The following is a 23200-nucleotide window of genomic DNA, read 5'->3' as shown; positions in this document are numbered from 1 at the left end:
CACATATTGAATTCCCTTCAAATTAGTCTTATCTCTCCTTTCTGACACAGAGCTGCACTCATTTGAAACGCTGTTGTGTAACATCAACCAACATGCTCCAATTTACCAAAATTCAAACAAGTCTCATATATGAAACCTGTGTAGCGATTAGGACTAACCAACCACAGTGAGCTTTGGCTGTCCTAAAACCACAAGCTGGGTTAGGTAAGTGTTTTGTAGAGGGGAACAGAAAAGAAGTAAGATCATCAATACCTAATATATTACTTAATGTAGGTATCCCTTGATGATTTAACCTGACACCTACAAAATCCATAGTGTTTAGTATTTCACACCAATCTCACTGCAAAAGTGCTGTGCTACATACAATTCAAGTTAACTCCAACTAATATTGGAACTAATAAAAAAGTAATTTATAACAAAGCTTATTCACTTCAAAGCACAATTGAGAAAAGCAAATCCAGACAAAGCCCAAACTAGAATCCTAGAGGGATTCCATTGCTAAGAATTGTCATGTGTTCTGTAATTACTGTAATGTAGCTACTGCAAGTAATAGACTTGAGTTTTTCTCTTTTTTCCCTTCTTTCTTATAATTTAAAAAAGATTTGGCTTTTTACTCTAAAAGTTTGGGTTCATTGCAGAAATCACAGTCCTTCCATATCCAATTGTGACTGGCACTTAAGGAGAGACAAATGCTAAGATCCAAAGAGTTCTGAAAGACCCTAATTGCTACCCCTCCCAGGTCCCGCATTCCATGGGTAACTGGAGTCAGCAACCCCTGGTAGAAGACAGCAAGAACTGGGCTTTAAGGGTGAATCAGAATTATGCAGGAATACACTGTACATCTGCTATTAAGCCCACACCCCAAATCACTAGAACGTGAGAATGTGGAAATCTCTGAGAACAGAATGTATTTCAAACACACACAAACATAGACTATTGCATATCATTTTTAGTTGAGGTCAAAATTATTAAAGCCCTATTTCCCCAATTAAAAGCAGGGAGTTCTATTAGTATGTCTTCTTCATTTATATCACAGATTAATATAAACCCAGTCTAGAGGTATCACTTCTTTCCCAACTTAACTTCATTTCAGCAGCATACATGGAATATTAATTCTTTTCAAAGTTTTTATTCCAGACCCATTAGATCTACAAGAGACTAGAAAGAATTGGAGCAAAGTAAGTGGGCCTGGGTTTGTAGGATCCTCACAAACTTCTCCTGGATTCTTCTTTTACAAAGTTTCTCTACCATACAAGCATACGTTTAAAAAGCCAACATTATTGAGGTTAGGTATGCCCTTCAGGGGTGTTGCCTAGAATGGTTAAATCCCATTCAATTTCAAGCTTAAAGAAGGCTAACAATCATGGTGTGGAATTTTTCTATACCAGCAGCATGGCTAACATATGTGTTTTACGTAATGTCTGACACTCTGGTAAAGTATGCCTGACAAATGAGCTTAAAGCAGAATGGAAAGGAAAGAGGAGAGAATTGGAATACGATGCAAAGGGAAGATGGTTATACACTGCTAATTCTGTACAGTGAGATCCAAGGACACCACCATGTGGTGTCTGATTTAATTTCTTTTTAAAAGAGGACATTTTCAGTCCTAAGTTACTCAAGACTTTATTCTCCTATTATTACTCCTCAGCTCAGTGACTCTTCTCTTCCCCACAATTCCAAAACTATGTTGCAGTTCTTTAAGGGTCAGCCCTCATGAAGAGCTATTTTCTTATTTTGCCTACTTTGACTCTGTAAAATTCCAACAGGCAAAATAAACGCTAAAAAAATGTTTTTGCCTTTACTCGTTTTCAAAATCTGTCAAACTCTCCTCAGCATAAAATTAATTATCCCTTTAACTAATCAGCACACAAGGACAAATGAGTAGTACTTTGGGTTACTTCCTTCTCTTCCTCCCTCTCTTCCAAATAGACTGAGATAAGGCTTCTCAAAACCATGGGATGTATTAGCAGTATAGAAAAGGGACAGCACCCAGTGCTGAATGAGTCAGCACCCAGTGCCTCCTACCCATTCCCTTCTATACCAGCTGGTGGGCTCCCATTTCACATCTGGCTGAGAGTTACCTCAGAACTTGGGAAACTGACACTCTCTGCACATTTTCAGATAGAAAGATCTGAAGGTTACTAGCATCAAAATCTACTGTCGGGAGGCCGAGGTGGGCGGATCACAAGGTCAAGAGATCGAGACCATCCTGGCTAACATGGTGAAACCCCGTCTCTACTAAAAATACAAAAAATTAGCTGGGCGTGGTGGCGGGTACCTGTAGTCCCAGCTACTTGGGAGACTGAGGCAGGAGAATGGCATGAACCCGGGAGGTGGAGCTTGCAGTGAGCCGAGATCGCGCCACTGCACTTTAGCCTGGACGACAGAGTGAGACTCCATCTCAAAACAATATCTAAAAAAACCTACTGTCGGCCGGGCGCAGTGGCTCAAGCCTGTAATCCCAGCACTTTGGGAGGCTGAGACGGGCAGATCACGAGGTCAGGAGATCGAGACCATTCTGGCTAACATGGTGAAACCCCGTCTCTACTAAAAAAATACAAAAAAACTAGCCGGGCGAGGTGGCGGGCGCCTGTAGTCCCAGCTACTCAGGAGGCTGAGGCAGGAGAATGGCGTAAACCCTGGAGGCAGAACTTGCAGTGAGCTGAGATCTGGCCACTGCACTCCAGCCTGGGCGACAGAGCGAGACTCCGTCTAAAAAAAAAAAAAACCTACTGTCACTGGGGGCAGACCCATTTCACAAAAGCCTCAGGCCTGAGAGAAATTGAAGAGATCTCTTTTCCTGCCCCACTCTACTGTGTGGAGTAAAAATTTTCATACACGAACACATAGATATTACGTTTCAATACTGTTGACAAGAAATATGAATATAATAAACTTCATGTAACAACCAAGATTTTGAATCCTCCTAAGTGGCCCACTTATTTAATGAGTATTGGATAAAAACAAAATTCTAGTACAACTGAAGACTGTAAATCCTGAGAGTTGGTTATAATAGGATCTGGCCTGGATTTTTAAATGGCACACCATTCAAAAAGTGGTTGGGAACTTAAAAGGTTCTCCACAAAAGCCTTTTGCTGCAGAAGGTAGCCTTGGATGGTTAAAGTAGTATTTACTCTTAGCAATTAACCACCAAAGCATTTAGTTATTTGCACCCCAGCAAAACAACAATCCCATACTTTACTCCATCACACCTGGAATCCAAGAGGTCTACAAGTCCGAAGATAACTGCGTTGTCAGCTTTGCATGGGAAAGACAGGAGGTAGCTAAACTGACCTGTAGGTGCCCTTTCAGTGTGGCTAGGCTCATCTGAGCAGTCAGGGAGTCTCTCATTCATCAATAGTTTAGCCTCCTTTATTTTACTTATCTGTAAAATGGAAGGGCCCCAGCTACTTGGGAAAAAATGTTTTATCTCTGAACCCCAAAAGTGGATTGAATACTTTTCAGCTCACAAATGGAATTCAATGACCCCATTTAATCATCAAACCCTTTAAAAAGAAGAGGCAGGAGAACAAAATGATTTTGTTAACACTTGGTGCAAAGAACTATACTTTTCATGGTTGGGAATGCTAGGAATACTTTCTTGCTTCTTGGCCTAACAATCTTTAAAATGAGGGAACCTTTTAGGTGCATCAAATGAATTAAATGAACTTGAGCAGTTTATCTAGAGCAATGTTTAGTGTAGTGATGTGTACAGGGTTGGCCATATTGATCTAAGAATGTGGAACGCTAGACTAGAGAAGAAAATCTGAAGAAGCATTTATCAAAAGCCTGAAATTCTCCAATGCAGTCTCTTAAGACCAATGAAAAGGCATTTTTTTAATTAAAAAAAAAATGCAGGCACATAAAAATCTTTCAAGGATGAAAGACATGAAAGTACTCCCTGGTTCCACTCCTACCTTCAGAACTGTTTGCTGAGAGAGAAAAGACAGAAGCAGGGCCAGGCAAAGTGTGAAAACTTTCAGGAATTTGCCAATACAGCCTGAGCCTTGGCACCAAACTAAAACAAAAAAGTAGATGTTCTGCATTCTGCTTCTTACAATGCTGAGACATATTTCCTTTAGAAGTTAAAACAAACACGACAAAGTGGCCTGTGCCTGTGCTGGGCTAAAAAGGGACCTTCTGACAGTCTTAGTATCTGGGGTGGATCAGGTGTCACAAAACTTTTCAGTCACTTACCCAGTGAGTTTTGTGTTAGAGAGGGGTCAGGTGTGGGATCTGAAGGACGCTATTAAAGGAAGAATGTGAAATGAGAGGAAAACGGGTTCTTGTGGGGCATCTGGTATCATATAAACAACACACATTGTGCCACATACTCTGGGAATATAGAGAACCCATGCAAGAAAAGCTGCCCTTGCAATGAGGCAGCTGTTAAGTAGGGCAGCGGTCTAGCACAAGCCCATTCCTTGGAGAGCCAAGGTAGCAGTGATAGAATCTCTGCCCAACAAGGATCCTAAGAGTTTGCTGTTCTTTCGTTTTAGGAAAAAGCTTCCTATATAGTTATTCCTGCAGCGCCCCCAAACAGGTCTTGGTGAAAACCTATAGGCAGAAATAATACTTCTAGCTGGGGCTAGGAGGCTTCCATTTACCTTCTTCTCATATGTATATATTTTTTTCTTAAAATAAATTCCGTGAACTCATAAAGCTCTCATCTGCAATCAAATGCAAAAGCAGAGCATCCTACTCAGAGGCTCTGAAACACACATATCAGCCTCAAAGCAAATCAGCCTTCCAGTCTCAGGTAAGACTGGTTCAGTCCAGAAAGGCAAGGGAGATGCTTCTCCTGAATCCTTGGAGGCAAGAAGGGATCCCTTCAGATGGGCTTGTATAGCAGAGTAGTAACATACTTCTTCTTGTAGCGATGGGTTGCACTAAGGACCATCACACTGTCCTGCAAGGAAAAGAAACATACGCAGCTAATTCATCAGTTCAGACAGTAGGTAGCTCTTCCCAGTCATCAGTCCTTCAGTCACTCACTTTTAACAGAGATAGTTTGATGTAAGAGAAGGAGGTCAGATAAGTTTTAGTTCCAATTCTGACTCCCGTTATCATTCTACTTGTGGCCTTGGGTAATCTACTTAGTGTGTCCAAGTCTTTTTATCTCATCATTACAAAAGATAACACCTACCATTAAGGTGGCTCTGATGATTACATGAGAATATCTGACATAGTTTCTGACACATAAAAGTGCTGAAGAAATATTAGTCTCCTACCTTGCTCCCTTCCCTACTTTAAATTCTAATATTGGGCCTAAAACTAGCAAGGAAAAAAAAAAGAAAGAAATATTCTGGCATCCATTTCTAGAAGAAAGTCTTAAAGACAATGAGAAAAAAAGAAACAATCCTTCTGAAAAACTATCTCCAAGTCCCAAAGCAGGTCTAATTTCCATTTAATGCCAGGGATGAATTCAAAAAGATCTCTCTGATTTAGAGGGAACCTAGGAATCCCTCTCCATCCTTGAACAAAGTAGATGCCAAAATCCTCTTCAGAAAGACACCCAATCCAATGGATCAATTCCAAACCGCCTAAACAATCTGAGAGAATCAGGAATGGGTCTGAACCAAGCTGAGCCACAACAACCAACACCTTCACCTGAGTCAGAACCAGTAAGAAGAGAGCAAGAGGCACCATTTCCCAGGCTGTGTTGCAGACTACAGATGTACCACAGGAGGAGATGGCAAGCCTAGGTAAATTAAATGACACCCAACGAGCAGTTACAGGAGGCAAAAATCCATCAGATACCAAAGAACCTAAGCAAATCCCATTAAGAACAAGTGTATCCTTCTACCTTCCCCCATATGGTATTATCCACCATGAATGCTTCTCGCGTTAACACTCCAGAGTTGACACAAAGCCTAAATACGACAGAAGCAAGGCAGGTAAAAAATTCACTTTTACACTTCCACAGGTTTTGTGGAAATGAGAAAAATCTACTTGGAAAGACCTGGCATAATGATAATATAGGAAAGAATATGAAGTTAGCATAGGAGGATTGGACCTCAGCAGTCCTGTCTCTGGTACTTACTGGCAATTTGACCTTCTCTGAGCCTTAGTTTCTTTATCTATAAAACAGGGGTTAAAAATAATACTTACCAGGTTATTATAAAAATTAAATTCAATAATATATTTTTAAGTGTTATATTGTACCACATAATTTGTTAGCTGTATCAGTGATTTCCCAAATCCAGCTATATATCCAAGTAAAAGCAGCTTAAAAAAACTATAGGGCCCATCCTAGATGCACTTATTCAGAATCTCTAGGAATGGAACTGCTGAATCTGTATTTTTACAATCTCCTCCAGGAGACTCTGATGATAATCAGCCTGGTTTGATAATCACAGAGCTATATAACTTTATTCCAATAGCCAAACCACAAAGACACAACATGACAGAACAGAATGGCTATTTTCAACCCAGACTCTAAAGCAGCAGAAAAACCAAGGAGGACTCTAGAGTTGAAGAGACAGGGCAAATCTGGTCACATCTCTCCTTTAACTCGTGTATAGAAGAGATGCAAGCACCTGAGTATATATGAATGAGGCACCTGAAAGTAGCTCAATTCCACCTTCAAAAAAGTGAAAGCCTTAATATCACATTAAAGCATTCTTTGAACTGGAAGCTAAACCTACTTTTTCTGCAGAATAAATCCTATGCCATGAACTCAAACTTAAATAAATAGCTGGTGGAAAGACTCTAGCCACCCAAAAAATAACTGGGCAGCAAAAAAGTCCTATCAGAAGGCAATTCAGCCAGCCAGAACACAGAGACTGAGATTTCAAAACCAACAACCTATTAGTTAAAAAAAGACAGTTCTTCTATAATTTGATCATTACTGCCAGTTTCAGCTTCAATGAAATAGCAGAGAAAGTAACCACTGAGAACATATGTTACCCTCGACCTCTCATTCCGGGGAGCTCTGTGAAGAGCCAGGGCCACCACTCACCTTAATGGACAATGCATAGAGATGGTTCAGCATAACATGGTTGGGCTCAGGGAGTAAGGCTGGGTCACACTAAGAGAGAGAGAAAAAAATTACTAAATGAAATTAAGGCACAGACAAACCAAACAGCTTACTCTTCCTCAGAGCTCTTTGAGAAACTTAAACTAGAATGCGCTATCTCTTTTCAATAATGTACCTACTCCAGTATGTATCAATCATAAAATCCTATTACAGAAAATTAGAAAAATTATCAGTCCAGGGCAGAACTCTTACACCTCAGCATCTACTAATCTTCCTTAAGAGAGTTAAAATGAAAATCTTGCCCACAACACACAAGGAAGAGTTGTGTTACAAGGCAAAAATAATCATAGTAGGAATCAAGTAGATTGAATAGAGACATAAATTATATACAAAAAAACTTTTATAATTCTTTTGTACATCCCCAAATGATAACTACTCCTTCATGCTGTGCTCAAACAGAAGTCCATAGCTCTGATCCTGATTTTATAACGATGAGGAGACAACTACGATTTTTTTATATGAGTGGCTGAAGCAGCTGTGACTCAGCACTGGAAAAAGGCAATCTGTAATGTTACTGATATGTGTATGACTTGTAATCTCAACACACCTCTGTAATCATCCTAACCTCCAGGATCACTGAACTTTGGTCCAAATGGTCCTAGACACTCCCAGATGCCCCAGTAATACTGAGGATACTCACAGAAATATTAGTGTCTTTGTTAAGAATAACTTGCAGTAGATGAGGAGGAAGGATGGGTGGGGATTTGAATCTTTCCTCAGATCGAAACACATACATTTCTTGACCATAAGGCCCTGGGGGTGAGCTGGAAAGGTCTGAAAGATATTTATACAAATATGAGAAAGAGTTGGAGAATTAGCAAGAATGCATGGAAAAAGTTATCAATACATGGCAGCTAACATTAAATATAGTAGAAGTCCTGGATCACAAACTTGTGACCTGTGGGATCTACAGCTGTAAGGTAACCAGAGAAAAAATCCGAGTCCCCTGGACATAAACCATGAAGCTCCTCAACATGGCAACATGATTTGGGAGATAAAGAGAGATAAAGACTCAAAGACCCAGGCTCAAGGAAGAGCTATTACATTTATCAGTTGTAGGACCTTGGAAGAATCCCTCCATAATGGTCAGTTTCTTCATAAAATAAAAATAATATTTGTCCTATTTCATGATGTTTTTGAGGAAATCAAATTAGATAATGGATGTGAAGATGCCTTGTAACTTTCAAACAATGGGAAAAGATTAGATTTTTTTTCCCAGCCAAACAACAAGTTTATAAACCCCTAAGACTACCAATACAATAATGATTGCAACAATAAGGACAAAATGTATGTAACTGTCATTAAGGAAATGCAAATCAAAACCATAATAAGCTACCATTTCATACTCACTAGGACAGCTAAAATCAAACAGATAGACAGTAACAAGTGTCAACAAAGGAATGGAGAAATTGGAATGCTCACACTATTCCCACTGCTAGAGGGAATGTAAAGTAGTCCCGCCACTTTGGAAAACAGTTTGGCAGTTCCTCAAATAGTTAAACATAAAGTTACTACATGACCCAGCAATTATACACTGGGTATATACCCAAAAGAAATGAAAACATATGTCTACACAAAAACTTGTATGTTCATAGTAGCATTATTTATAATAGCCAAAAAGTAGAAACAATCAAGATGTCTATTAACTAATGAATGGATAAACAGAGTATGTCCATACAATGGGCTCTTATTCAGCCATAAAAAAGAGCAAAGTACTGATACATGGTTACAAGATGGATGAACCCTGAAAACACGATGCTAAGAAGCAAGTCACAAAAGACCACAATTTGTAGGATTCCACTGATATGAAAAGTCCAGAACAGGCAAATCCTTAAGACAGCAAGATTTGTGGTTGCCAGAGGCGGAGGGGAGGAGGGAATGAGATGTGACTGCTAATGGGTACAGGGTTGATTCTGCAGGTGATAAAAATACTCTGGAATTAGATAGTTGTGATAATCACACAACTCTGAGTATACTAAAAATTACTGAGTTGTACAATTTAAGAGTTAATTTTATGATGTATAAATTACACCTCCAAAAAAAATGAAAAAAGTATGCAGACAAGAATAGAAGGAAATATACTAAAATGAAGAGAAATATATTATGATAATATCTTTTATTTAAAAAAATTTTTTTTTTTTTTTTGAGACAGAGTCTGACTCTGTCACCCAGGCTGGAGTGCAGTGGCTTGATCACGGCTCACTACAGCCTTGACCTCCTGGGCTCAAGCGATCCTCTTACCTCAGCCTTCAGAGTAGTTGGTACTAAAGGCACATGCCACCATGCCTAGCTAATTTTTTGATTTTTTTGTAGAGACAGGGCCTCACTATGTTGTTCAGGCTGGTCTCAAACTCCTGGGCTCAAGTGATCCTCCCACTTCAGCCCCTCAAAGTGCTAGGATTACAGGCGTGAGCCACCAAATTCATTGTAAGAACTAAGTTCCAGTGTTCTATTGCACAGTAGAGTGAATATAGGTAACAATAATGTAACAAAATAAAATAGCTAGAAGAAAGGATTTTGAATGTTATCACCACAAAGAAATGACAAATGTTTGAGATGATGAATATGCTAATTGTCCTGACTTGATCATTACACATATGAAATGTATTGAAACATCACATTGTATCTCACAAATATGTATGATTGTTATGTGTCAATTAAAAATAAAAAAACACATACAAGGCAAAAGGAAAAAAAGTAGAATACTCTGATAATAAATACTATCTTTAAAACATATGGAACCTGAAACTTTACAAAGTATTATGCTTTGTTATTTCGTTACATGATCCACAAAATACCCTTGGGAAATGCACAAAATAGTTTTTATTGCCTTTTCACCAGAAAAAAAATAAATACAAATTGGTTATTTGCCTAAAGTTACATACATGACTAGATAGTAAATGAGGGCAGACTAAAATCCATTATCTGTAGATTCCTAGTAAAAAATGGATTATAAGCATTACCTCAATAGATTGGGAAATTAGGGGAAAGAGGGAAATATCAAAAGTATGTTAGTTTTCTCTCTATATAATTATGATTACATGTCTATTATTTACTGGTTACTTAGCCAGAATCATATAATACAAAAATTAGTCACAAGTATCCTCATAATCTAAATCGGCATTTTTAAACCCTTTTAAATTATTGTCCTACCAGTCAAAAATAATGTCCAGTTTAACCTTCTGAGCTTATATGATGAAAACAACATTTTCAAAATTTTCCTCAACAGATTATTACACTATTGATAAATCTTTTTTTTTGTTTGTTTTTTTTTGAGAAGGAGTCTCACTCTGTCACCCGGGCTGGAGTGCAGTGGCGCGATCTCGGCTCACTGCAAGCACAGCCTCCCGGGTTCAGGCCATTCTCCTGCCTCAGCCTCCCGAGTAGCTGGGACTATAGGCACCCGCCACCACGCCTGGCTAATTTTTCATATTTTTTTAGTAGAGAGGGGGTTTCACCGTGTTAGCCAGGATGGTCTTGATCTTCTGACCTCGTGATCCGCCCGCCTCAGCCTCCCAAAGTGCTGGGATTACAGGCATGAGCCACTGCACCAGGCTTTTTTCTTTTTTTTTGAGACAAAGTCTCACTCTGTCACCCAGGCTGGAGTACAGTGGCGCCTTCTCAGCTCACTGCAACCTCCCTCTCCCAGGTTCAAGCGATTCTCCCGCCTCAACCTCCTGAGTAGCCAGGACTAGAGGCGTGTATCACCACGCCTGGCTAATTTGTATTTTTAGTAGAGACAGGGTTTCACCATGGTAGCCATATTGGTCTCGAGCTCCTGACCTCAGGTGATCCACCCGCCTAGGCCTCCCAAAGGGCTGGGATTACAGGCCTGAGCCACTGTGCCCAGGCAATAATTTCCTTTAGAAACAGCAAAGCCACCCTTCTCCCCTGAAATTCAAATATGTTTCACTTAAGGTATTGTGCTTCCTCAGCTGAGAATCACTGAAAGTGTAAGTCCCTGGTTTTACTGTGAAGAAACTCAGAATGAAAAAGGTTGAGACATTTGTTCATGATGGCAAAACTAGTTAGTAGCAGAGGTAGGCTTTGAACTCATTAGAGAGAAGTGTGCTCACTGGGAATACAGTGCACAATTCTTTAGATAGTCTTAGCTCTTATTGTAAAGTAACAAAATGATAACTACAAGTGTGGTTAGCAAAACATTCTCTGTTACTATAGCAATTGTAAGTAGAGGTGAAGGCCTTGGATCAAATAATATTATAGGAAATAAAAGTGTAAAGATCTTTTCCACTACCAAAGGCTTTTTTTTTTTTAACCAAAAACTTACAAAATTTCTATTACCTACAACAGAATTGTCAGGGGGTGGTGGGGGCAGTGGTTGTCTTGTTTTTGAGGCAGGATCTCACTCTGTTACCCAGGCTGGAGTGTGGAGGCTCAAACATAGTTCATAGCAGCCTCAACCTCCTGGGCTCAAGTAATCCTCATGCCTCAGCCTCCCAAGTTGTTGGGCCCACAGACTTGTGCCATTACACTCGGCTAATTTTTAAAAATTTTTTGTAGAGATGGGTCTTGCCATATTGCCTAGGCTGTTGGTTTTCTTTTTTTTTTTTTTAAACCTTTTTTTTTCCCCACACTTTTTGGGCCTCATAAAATCATGAAACTGCTAACTGAGCTCTCAAACTGGCAGGATTAAGATGGGGCATACCGAACAAACTACATACATGTATCTCCTCTGCTGGGTAATATCATCAAAGGTCAGTGGGAAACTTGAAATATTACTAGAAACAGCTTTTCAAACTATAGGCTGTAGCCCATTAGTGGTTATAAAAGTTAACATGGAAAATAGAGTGTATCACATGTAATAAGGTAAACATTGTATCATGAGACTTGTGTTACAATGTGTGTGTGTGTGTGTATGTTTGCTGCAAAGCAAAGACTTAAATGTTTATAGGAGAAATCTCTCTCTCTCTCTCTCTTGCCTCCCCCTGCCCCCTACTCTCTCCCCCTTTCTCTCTCTCTCTCTCTCTCTCTATATATATATATATATATACACACACACACATAAACAACTTTTAGGAAGGAACATACATTACAAGAAAGACACAGCAAGAGAGAGTAAATACTACAAAATTACCTCTACAAGATGTCTCAGAACTTTCCATAGAATCTAGCTTTAAAGCATCGAACACCTCAAAATCAGATTTCTTGACATGGATCAAATTGTTAATTGTGCCGAGCTGACTGGTAACCACAGGCTGAAACAGTGAATACAAAGAATTAATGAATCTTTCAAATCTATCTCTCCCATCCAACCTTCCTTTTTTTACTAAAATTTACATGTGATTGTACTCAGCACCTCCACGTTTTATCAAGAGAGAAATCCTCCAGTGTAGAGGAGCAGTTGCCCATCAGTCTTGACAGAAATGACAGCTAAAATGAGACTGCTAAGTCAGTGGTTACCCTTGGAGATCAAGGCCTTACCTCTGATGGATCATGAACCCACTGTCCATCCACAAAGAACTTGTATTGGTGCTCTCCCTCAGGGAGGTCCAGGATGGCAACAAAGTCATTATGGCTACAGAAGAAAAAAGAAAGGCAAATAGGCCAAGTTTCTTTTAGAAGATTGAATGTAAAAACAAATGGCAATCATAGTATCATATGAATAATTTTCCAGATTCCTAAACCTTGTATCCCTGGTGTAAAAAACAACATATAAACCCATTCTCCTTTTCTGTATCATCTTGGACATGTATTTACCAGCTCCTCCCAACAACGTTAGTTCTTAACCAATATCTGGAAAAGAATAATAAAAACATTAATCCCCTCAAATGGTTCACCTTAGTGTAACTATTTTGCTTCAGTAGAACAAGTTCCTCACCAGTGCAAATGAGATAGGTAGGTTCAGGATACAGAAGTGCCTCAAGGTACTTTGTTTTGGTGAACCTTTTCTGGAAAATGAACTACCATATAAAGGCTCATTCTGACAATCAGTTAAATCATTCATTATTGCTTTGGAAGCAACAAATAACATGACTACCTAGAACTTCAAAATGTGTTTTGCTTTAGTGCAGAAGTCAGAGCAACAAGACTCAGCCAGTTACAGAAGACTTCCCACAAGCATAGACAGGACTTGTATGACATAGTCCTAAAGAATGTAGTCACAAAGCTATTATGAATCCCTCTGAGGCAATGAAATTCTAAGGGATAAAACACCTCTGACTCACTATGAGGTTAAAAAAATCCCACAGATATACTAAGTGGCCACAGAAAAGGGCATGTTCTAGAGAGAGTCCTTAGCAGGTGGAGAAAAGTAGTCCAGCTGGGTCTCTCTTCTGAGAAAAGAAATCAGGTCTCTATTCCTGGACCCTGAGATTCAACCAAGATACTTGTCACCTCTTAATCAGTGGAATCTTGGTGCTCCAATTGTTGAAGGACCCAGAGATGAAGACCTCCTTGCCTCCTTCAGACCAGCGGATAACAGTGGGCCGGGCCTGCTGTGTGGGCTTTACGGAGTCCTCCAAATCCTGCTGCCATGATACAAACTCTTTGTCCCCAGGGAGCTGTAAGAAGGAGTAGGTCATCCCTAGAATAAACTGTGACCCAAGAATTCTAAAAAGGTCACTCTCCTTCCTAGAGTAGAGAAGGGGGCTAGGCTTTGGCAAAGGATATAAACCCCAAAATTAGCAACTAAATCAGAGTTTGAACAAATTATAGAAAAAGAACTCATCTAGGACCAAAAATGGTCAAATGGCCTATGCTCAAGCACTGCCTAAATCACAGCCTAACTTTTGAGTCTACCTATATCACTCACCCTTTCACAGCCTTAGACTCTCCCTTTAAAAAGAAAAAGAAAAAAAGTAACTCCTTACCACTAGTTTAACTCATAGGCAGGCAATTATGATATGCTTCTGAGTCTTTCTTATTTTTTTATTTTTTATTTTTTGAGACAGAGTCTTCCTCTGTCACCCAGGCTGGAGTGCAGTGGAGCGATCTCGGCTCACTGCAAGCTCCGCCTCCCGGGTTCACGCCATTCTCAGGCCTCAGCCTCCCGAGCAGCTGGGACTACAGGCGCCCACCACCACGCCTAGCTAATTTTTTTGTATTTTTTAGTAGAGATGGGGTTTCACTGTGTTAGCCAGGATAGTCTCGATCTCCTGACCTCCTGACCCGCCCACCTTGGCCTCCCTAAGTGCTGGGATTACAGGCGTGAGCCACCGTGCCCGGCCCACTACTGAGTCTTTTTTAAGAGAAAAAAAAATGAAAACAAAGTATGGTTCTGTAAAAAATAATTAAGTCAGCCATATACTTTTATAGGCAAATATGAATAGTTCTCAATTACCAGTTGTAATGGAAGTTAGAGATATCAAAATTCTAGTTTATAAGTAATCCATAAACTCTATTTCAGCTAACAAGTTACAAAAAGAAGAAACATTAAAAATTCAAAAATCAGATCACTGATTTCTTAAAACTTGAGAAGTGGCTATGAAATCTTACTTACTCCCCTATCCCAGGTTTATACTAATTATTTCAGGAGTAGGAATAAAAATTCTAGAACCTCAAGGAGCAAGAGATCAAAAATACAATTTCCTTTATCAAAAGTAGCTCTCTTATTAAATGAGGTTTGTGAGATTGTAAAAACAGTAACTCCTGTTTCTTTTCATTACTATCCTTTGGACCAAGAGCTGGCAGCCAGCCAGTGAGCTAGATGCTTTTATCAAGTTTTATTTGAAAACAGCTCTACCCATTTGTTTACCTATTATTTTATTGATTGTTTGATTGAGAAAGGACCTTGCTCTGTCACCCAGGCTGGAATGCAGTAAGTGGTGTGATCATAGCTCACTGCAGCCTTGAACTCCTGGGATCAAGTCATAGTTTCCAGAGAAGCTGAGACTAGAGGTGTGAACCAAAATACCTGCCTTGCTTACCTATATTGTCTATAGCTGCTCACATGCTAGAGTGGCAGAACTGTGTAGCTATAACAGAGGCTGTACGGTCTACAAAGTCTAAACTGTTTACTATCTGGCCCTTTACAGAAAGATTGCTGACCCCTGTTTTAGACTGGTTTAAGAGACTTTGGTGAAGAAGACTGTATAGTATTAAGCCTAAATATTACTAAATAGAATAATGTGGGGTTTTTTAAAATTATTAAAAAGGACTAGCTTATTCATTTGGGCTTTCTTTTCAAAATGGTTGACATAGTTTCCCCTCCATACATTCTCTTGATATTCCTCAAAACTACAGTATAAGACATCAGTAGCAGGATAATCCAAAGTAAATAAAGAAAGAGAATTGAAAGGACTTTCACATAAGGAATTGACTTCAGAGAAAACTACATATTATCAGAACGATGCACCCTGGCATAACTGGCTGCGTTAGAATCAAGAATTTGACATATGCCTAAGAATAACCCTCAGATTCTGATATAAGATCTGGGAATCTATTTTTAAAAAGCCTTTCTAGATAATACTGGGATTATGTTAAAATAAAGAAAAAAAGCTTCCCAGATATACCGTGATTATGTTAAAATAAACAAAAATCCCTCATCTTTAGAGGTACATCCTAAAATGTTACAGATAAAATAGTATTTGATATAACGTCTGGGAATTTGTTTCAAAATAACTAGACTGGAGTATAGATGTTATATGTTCATTCAAGATCTGATCATTCTTCAAACTGGGTGGCATGTATATAGATGTCATTATATTGTCTCCCCCTACCTTGATAATGTTTAAAATTTTCCAAAAAGTATTTAAAGAAATCTGAGGTGATTCTAACGTGCAAACAGGATTGAGAACCACTGAACTAGTCCACTGAAAAAGGCAGGCATTCAAGCAAAGCAGGCCCCCCTACCACTGTTTCTATCAGTTACTTTTATGACAGGATTTTCAGTTTAGAATTTGAAAGCTACAAACTATTAATATGCCTAGCTTTGGAGGAAAGCCCTTCCACTTATGACATGACATTTCTGTAGTAGGAATGAATGCGGCTGACAAGCAGAAAGATTATTTACTCCAAGTTACTCAGCAAAACTACCAGGAAAAGAGGCAAAACAACAATTAGAACTACAGTTTGATGTTTAAGTAAAATGTTGAGGTTAGAAGTAAAGAGGGTAGATTGAGAACTATAAAATTTTAGATTTAAATGAGACCTTAGGAATTATCTGAACTAATTTTCAGACAATCTGAAAATTATATGAATAAGTTTCTTAATTCACAAATGCCAAGACTGATGTGAGAGATAAGAATAATACAAAATAGGCCCCAGTTCAGACAGAGCAACCTGGCTTTTAATCAGGACACCAATTACTGCAGTCACAGTTCAACAAATACACTGTATTTAAATCCTGAGTCATCAGCGTAGGAAAAGGGTAAAAATATAATGAGGCAGATCATCTTTCGAAAGCTTTGAATAAGTAAATTCAGATGGCTTCTAGATAGCCCAAATAAGAATGGAGAATAAACCCCAATAAGTGCTCCTTTTAATCACTCTCACTTCTCTGTGATTACGGTTGGTTGGTTTTTTTTTTCTTTTTTCTTTTGAGACAGAGTCTCACTCTGTCGCCCAGGCTGGAGTGCAGTGACTCGATCTCCACTCACTGCAACCACCGCCTCCCAGGTTCAAGCGATTCTCCTGCCTCAGCCTCCCGAGTAGCTGGGACTACAGGCATGCACCACCATGCCCAGCTAATTTTTTTGTATTTTTAGTAGAGACGACGTTTCACCATGTTGGTCAGGCTGGTCTCGAACTCCTGACCTCAAATGATCCAACGGCCTCGGCCTCCCAAAGTGCTGGGATAAAGGCGTGAGCCACCGCGCCTGGCTGTGATGATGTTATCAATTGAGATTCAAGGAAATAAATCATGGAATCCAAATTCCACGTGCTATCAATATAACAAATAATACTCTATTCACTCTCTAAAGCCCCAGTTCCCTGGGAAGTGACAAAATGATAGGAAACATCAAACACACCCCAATCTCCTCAAGCCCTCCATTTTTCTATCTCATCCAGTCAGTCTGGAGAAACTACCTGTATTTCATGCTGACAACTCTAAAAGCGATTAGAAACATTAGAATGGTAATCGCTGCTATCAGCTCCATCTGTCCTTTCTTACAGAGTGAAAAAATAAGTTGGCTCTTCCTGAAAGTCCTTGGAATTGAGAGCAAGGTCTTCAAGGCAGCTATGGGCTGTCGTTTTTTAGCCACGCAACATTTTGAAGTACTACTGGGGAGTAAACAAGTCGTGGACTCACTGGCTCTTCCACCTGCGGAGCAGCAGCGGGGCGTGAAAGAGGCACAGCCTCAGCCACAACTATAAAGTATGGGACAAAAATTAAGCAGTCAACCAAATGATGTCCTTAATTGATCCCCAAGACTAGGGGAAAGTATTCAATAAGCAAGTAGTTGCTGCTTACAGCCGTGCCAAAAGGGAAGATCACAAGTGCAGAGCTGCTAGAAGGGCAAAAATGATACTGATACATAGAAATTTTCAGAAAAAGAATTTCATGTAGCCACCTCAGGGCAAAGGTGAGAAACTACCACCTATGGTTAGCAACTCGTGCAACCTACCCTCTGAAGTCGTCCACTGGGGCTAACAAACTACAAATTCAGCAACGCTATAGGGGAGAGCCACTCGTGCATGTTAGGAAGAACCAAGGATCGGGGATGTCTATTGTCCCCATCCTAAAAATGTGGCCAACAGATTAGTCAGAACACCAGGAAAACAAGAACTCCGCCTCTTTATCCTATTTTGAGGCGGCACTGCAAGAGGAATTACCATCCAACACCTCTGTCCCCGAAAAATCCTTTTAATTCAAAAAACCATAGCCCGGTTCGGCGCGGCAGAAAAGAACCAAGAAAGGGAAGAGGAGCCCGGAAATCAACCCGCTGCAGTACTGCCACCAACTGCGGGCGTGGGACGCTTACCTTGGAGTCGGGGAGGCTGAACACGCTGGGGTCGTCCGTACTGCCTACCATGATCTTGTGCTCCTTCCCCGGGGCATGACCGCCTGCGCCCTCGGAGCGGGCAGCCTTGGCACCGTGGCGCTCCCCGGACACCCGGTCGCTGGTGGTGTTTCCCATGGCTGCAGCTTGTCGGGGACCACCTACCGCGGAGAACCACACCGGGCTGGGAACACCTCAGCAGCCGCGTCAGGGGCGCCCCCCGGCCCCGCCCATGCGCCTTGGGACAGGGCAAGGGATTTCCCCGCCCCAGGGAAGCCAAGCCCCGGAGCCTTCTCCCTCCTGGCCTGCGGGAATGCCTGCAAATACCCCGGTGCCCTCGCTGCCCCTAGTCAGGAAACCCGCTGTCGGGACTCCCCCGCGTCCCCGCGCTCACTGCCAGAGGCGCCCCCACCCCAGTCACCTCGGGCGATGCGCTCCCTCCTCCAGGGGCCACTGAAGTGATGACTGTTCTGCAGATCAGGCCACCAATAAAGTTATTGAAATTGAAGCCGCACCCCTCGCAGGAGATCAGCGATTCCTCCTAAAATGGCTACAAGGCCGGCGGCGCGGAGTCGGCCCCGTGCGCGTTCCCTGCGGCCTGCAGCCTCGGCGTCCCGGGCCCGCCGGCCTCTCTAGCCGCCGCCGCCTCGATGGTGGGCAGTCGCACGCAGCCTCCAGCGCCAGGAGGGGGCGCCAGGCAGGGCCTGTGCCGCCTGGGGAGACTGCACCCGGGATCATTGGAGCGCTGGGCCTCTGAGACTACCCGGCGGAAGGGACGTTCCCACAGGACACTCGGAGGCCGCCTCCCTGGGCTTCGGCGCTCGGTGCCGGGAGGAGCGGCGCGGCTTTCTACCCCGCCTGAGGTGCGCCAGCACGTTTTCTGGGCAGCATCTGTGTGTTAGGCGACGGGAGAGGTGGGTTCCTTATAGGGAATAAGAAAACTGAAACTGACTTCCAACTGCAGGCAGAAGGAAGCAGTGGCCATTGCTGGAGGTTAAAACTGTTCTGGCCGGGCGCGGTGGGTCACGTCTGTAATCCCGGCACTTTGGGAGGCCTAGGCGAGCGGATCACGAGGTCAGGAGATCAAGACCATCCTGGCCAACAAGTTGAAACCCGGTCTCTACTAAAAATACAAAAATTAGCTGGGCGTGGTGGCGCGCGCCGGAAGTCTCAGCTACTGGGGAGGATGAGGCAGGAGAATCGCTTGAACCCGGGAGGTGGAGGATGCAGTGAGCCGAGATCTCACCACTGCACTCCAGCCTGGCGACCAAGCGACACTCCGTCCCCCCGCCCCCCCGCGCCCCCCCACAAGAAAAACCTGCTCAATGGGGAGCGACAAGGAAGGAGCTGTCAGCCCGACTGGGGTTGCAGGGAAGAATTCAAGATGGCGTATTTAGGAGCTACACTTTGACAAATTAGTAAAATATTAGTCTTAGGAGAATAACGAAAAGGCTTTCCTAGGCTAAGAAACAGCATACGCAGTGAGAAACCTCAGAAGAAATAAAATTCAAGGAAGATAGCAACAACGAAAACATCAGAAGGAACCCTAAAGGTATAAAAAGGGCAAAGACAGTCCCAGGGTTGGGAGGGATCCAGGTTTTTTATGAAAATTAGTGGAATCCCTAAGGTACTTACCTTTGTATTATACGTATTTGCATGTCTCCTCTACTAGAAATGTTTATCTGTGTTACACAGACCAGCAGCGTTGGCATCACCTGGGAGCCTGTTAGAAATGTAGAATCAGGCCCCATCCCCAGGGTTCAGAATCTGCATTTTAACAAGATCACATTAACGTGTGTGAGAAGCAATGCTTTGACAGCTGGCAGAGAGCAGATCCAGATTTGATACCTTTTCATATTCTGCATATACCTTGTACAGAGCAGGCTTTTGCATTTGTGGAATGAAGGATACAGGAATACTGTTTACTGTAATCCATTTCTAACAAGATATGCCACTTAGGCTTAAACACGGCCAATGATGGGGAACCCCAAGTTACATAGGCCACCCTTTCTGAGTGAGCAGCTCTATTTGTTGAAAAGTTCATTTTTATATTATGAAGTTGACAGCCCACTTAAGTACAACAAATTCACTACTCCCCCATTCTTTGCTCTGCCGCTTATAAACTCATTCTTTGGCTCATAAACCAAAGACAGTTTACAGGAAGAAAAAAAAAGGTACGATTTTACTGCAACTTCTTGCTCACCCCTCCAAAATCTTTACTGTCTGAGTACATCCTTTTTGGTTATCCCTACCTTTCTCCCTCCACCCCTCAATTCCTTACCATGGGACACTGAAGCAAGGCCCTTCAAGGTGTAATACATTAAACCTTGACTTGTGTAGTATTCAGTTTTCTGACCCCAAGGTGGTTTCACCATGCCAAATAATATGTCCTTGGTATGTATTTCCTTGCAGTAGTCAAATCAGCTTAGCAGAAACAAACTAAGTATGTTAGCCAATGGAAAACTGAAGGAGAGAAATAAACTGTTTTTACACAGCTAAATGGAAATGACTTTTGTATTATCTCCTTTGGAAGATTATCATGACACTGTTCTGCCCTGCTCTGCTCTAACAACATTTGTAAGTTACTCAACAGTTAATAATAAAAGTCAATTTTGAATATTGCATGTTTTAGACACAGAACAAATGTAATATGACACTGTAGGAAGAATGAATTCTCCTTAGTCCCAAATTCCTTTTTTTTTCTTAGATTCAGGAATAAGTAGGTAAAGATATAAGATCTTCTTAACCAGTATCAGTATAATTGTTCCCTTTAGATTTATTGCTGTCACCCCAGTGCTCTTCTTTCTAAAGGGAAGGAAAAGAAGGAGGTAATAGGAAAAGTAATTGGTGGGGGTTGTCCTGATGTTACTGTGTCTAGGACGTCATTGCCACTGGTCTCCTCAGATCGACCATTCTGCCTAATAAACAGGAAAATAACATGGGTAACCTCACATGCAAGCATTTACACACACTGCTAAAGAGATCTCGCTTCCTCTGAGAGGTGAGGATGTGAGAATGAGGGAAGAGTATATTGCTTTTACAGAACTGGATGACAGGTTAAATTGGGCATCTGGAGGCTTACATTTCCATCTCCAGTCACCAAGTTTCATCCTCCATTTATGACCAAGGATAGGTATAACATCTGATCTTGATGGTTACTGTTTCAAAAAACAATCTGATCTTTTTTTTAAAGTTAAGCATTTACTTAATCATGTAGCATAGTAATTCCCATTCCTGGGTATTTATCCAAGTGATATAAAAACAAGTTCACACAAAACCCGTAAGCACATATATGTCTTTATTCATATAATAGGAAAACACAAACCCTAAAATGGAAAAAAAAAAAGCCATTAATGTCCTTCACCTGGTGATCTGGTTTGGTTCTGTGTCCCCACCCAAATCTCATCTCAAATTGTAGTCCCCACGTGTTGAAGGAGGGACCTATAACCTCCACATGTCAAGGGAGGGAAGTGATTGGAGCATGGGGGCGGTTTTCCCCATGCTGTTCTTGGAATAGTGCATAAATTCTCACCAGAGCTGATGGTTTTAAAGGTGTTTGGCAGTTCCTCCTTCATTCACACACACTCGCTGACTCCCACCTGCTGCCACATAAGACGAGCTTGCTTCCTCTTCTACCATAACTAAGTTTCCGAAGGCTTCCCCAGCCATGCAGAACTATAAGTCAATTAAACCTGTTTTCTTTATAAATTACCTAGTCTCAGGTATGTCTTTATAGCAGTGTGAAAATAGGCTAATACATCTGGTGAATCAATAATTAAAATGTAGCATAGCTATAAATGGAATACTACTCAGTAATAAAAGGGTATAACTCAATACATACAATAATATTGATGAATCTCAAATGCATTATGGGAAGTAAAAGAAGCCAGGCTCCACTTACATGACATTCTGGAAAAAGGAAGACTATAGGGTCAGAAAACAGATCAGTGTTTGCCAGGACTTGGGGATGGGGGTGGGGAGTGATTGACTACAATATGGCTTGAAGAAATTTTGAAGGGGAGTTATGGAACAGGTCTAGATCTTGATTATAGTGGAGTTACTTATACTCACCAAACAGTACAATAAAAAAGTAAGTTTTTATTGTATGAAAATTATGCCTAAATTAAAAAAACTTACTAAAATCAGCGTTAGCAAAAGATACACGTTTATACACAAGAGACTTCTCAACCATTGGGTAAACTAATTATTTTTGAAACAAATACCATTGATTTTAATCTTTTTATAGTTTTTATACAGGCAGAGAAATAGTAGTGATTCTGCTCACCTAAAAGAAGATAGACACAATTCAAAGGTTCAGAATTTTCCCCAAATAGTATCATACTTTTTCCTTTCAGATTCCAAAGGATTTGCATGTAAACTCTATCATGTGATCCTCAGAACCACCCTATGAGGGTAAGCAGAAGAGATATGATCAATGATATTTCATTTGATAAATGAGGTGCAGGTTAAATATTTGGTCAGTATTTCTTGAAGTGATAAGTATAGTCCATTTATTTCAACAAACCTTGATTGAGGGCCCCAATACTTGTTGAGCTTTTGCTGAGCCACCCCTGCTCTAGAGGAGCACACACTCTTGAAATCTCTAAGGAAACTACTACAGCTCTAGATAGATATGGTCTATAGTGATACTGTGACTAAATATTCACTGAAAATTTCCTCTAAAATTATAGACATACATTATTGGAATAATTAGTCACTCAATTAGCATCTTCATTAACTATGTATCTACTATGTATATATCATCACCATATGAGTATTAATTTGGTGCAAAGAGGCTGCCAACTCTAAAATTATTTGATGTAGGGCAAGTACTTTTATCTTTCTAGCCGTAAATTTTCTCATCTGTAAAATGAGAGGATTAGGCATGTGATCATTAAATCCTGGGTTAGGGTAGGAGGCATCAATATGAAATGTTTAGCTTAATATAGATACAGATCGGTAAATATAGAAATACTTAAAAATACATGTGCATTCATGTGTAATACATTACTATACACACATATATTTCCAAGTTCTGTCCTCCGAAGGCCTAGAAGCAATGACAAGCAGAAGCAAGGAGCACACCCAGAATACAGTTCTTGGTTTCTAATACTGTTCTCCAACAAAAGGAACCAGAGCCCTTTAGAGAAATGCCTAATTCTAGGACTGGGGCAGGGGATATACAAGATGAGTCTGAAACATCTTATAGTGCCAGAAAGTAAACAAGTGCTTTAAAAAGACACACAAAACTGATGGTATA

General features: G+C 40.9%; 1 protein-coding gene across 1 annotated transcript; it reads right to left on the bottom strand.

The window, feature by feature from the left end:
- Positions 1 to 584: 584 nt before the first annotated feature.
- On the bottom strand, positions 585 to 18522 carry PRKAB2 (protein kinase, AMP-activated, beta 2 non-catalytic subunit). The gene is made up of 9 exons (XM_011951262.1): positions 18362 to 18522; positions 17923 to 18101; positions 13394 to 13560; positions 12482 to 12575; positions 12135 to 12255; positions 7680 to 7813; positions 6962 to 7030; positions 2730 to 4909; positions 585 to 2154 (listed from the first exon to the last, which is right to left on the bottom strand). The coding sequence occupies exons 2-8, from the start codon at positions 18076 to 18078 to the stop codon at positions 4832 to 4834; spliced, it is 819 nt and encodes a 272-aa protein (XP_011806652.1). The 5' UTR covers positions 18079 to 18101; positions 18362 to 18522; the 3' UTR covers positions 585 to 2154; positions 2730 to 4831.
- Between the last annotated feature and the right edge of the window lie 4678 nt (positions 18523 to 23200).

This window comes from Colobus angolensis, unplaced genomic scaffold, assembly GCF_000951035.1.
Source record: "Colobus angolensis palliatus isolate OR3802 unplaced genomic scaffold, Cang.pa_1.0 Scaffold317, whole genome shotgun sequence".
NCBI lineage: Eukaryota > Metazoa > Chordata > Mammalia > Primates > Cercopithecidae > Colobus > Colobus angolensis.
This window is presented reverse-complemented; position numbering and strand designations above follow the sequence as displayed.

What these genes read in the sequence shown, in the direction of transcription:
- PRKAB2 (XM_011951262.1), bottom strand. Translation starts at nt 18,078, where the DNA reads ATGGGAAACACCACCAGCGACCGGGTGTCCGGGGAGCGCCACGGTGCC. An exon ending in TCAGCCTCCCCGACTCCAAG is followed by an intron (nt 13,561 to 17,922) that starts GTAAGCGTCCCA and finishes TCCTTCTTACAG; the next exon opens with CTCCCTGGGGACAAAGAGTT. An exon ending in GGGTTCATGATCCATCAGAG is followed by an intron (nt 12,256 to 12,481) that starts GTAAGGCCTTGA and finishes TCACTGTTTCAG; the next exon opens with CCTGTGGTTACCAGTCAGCT.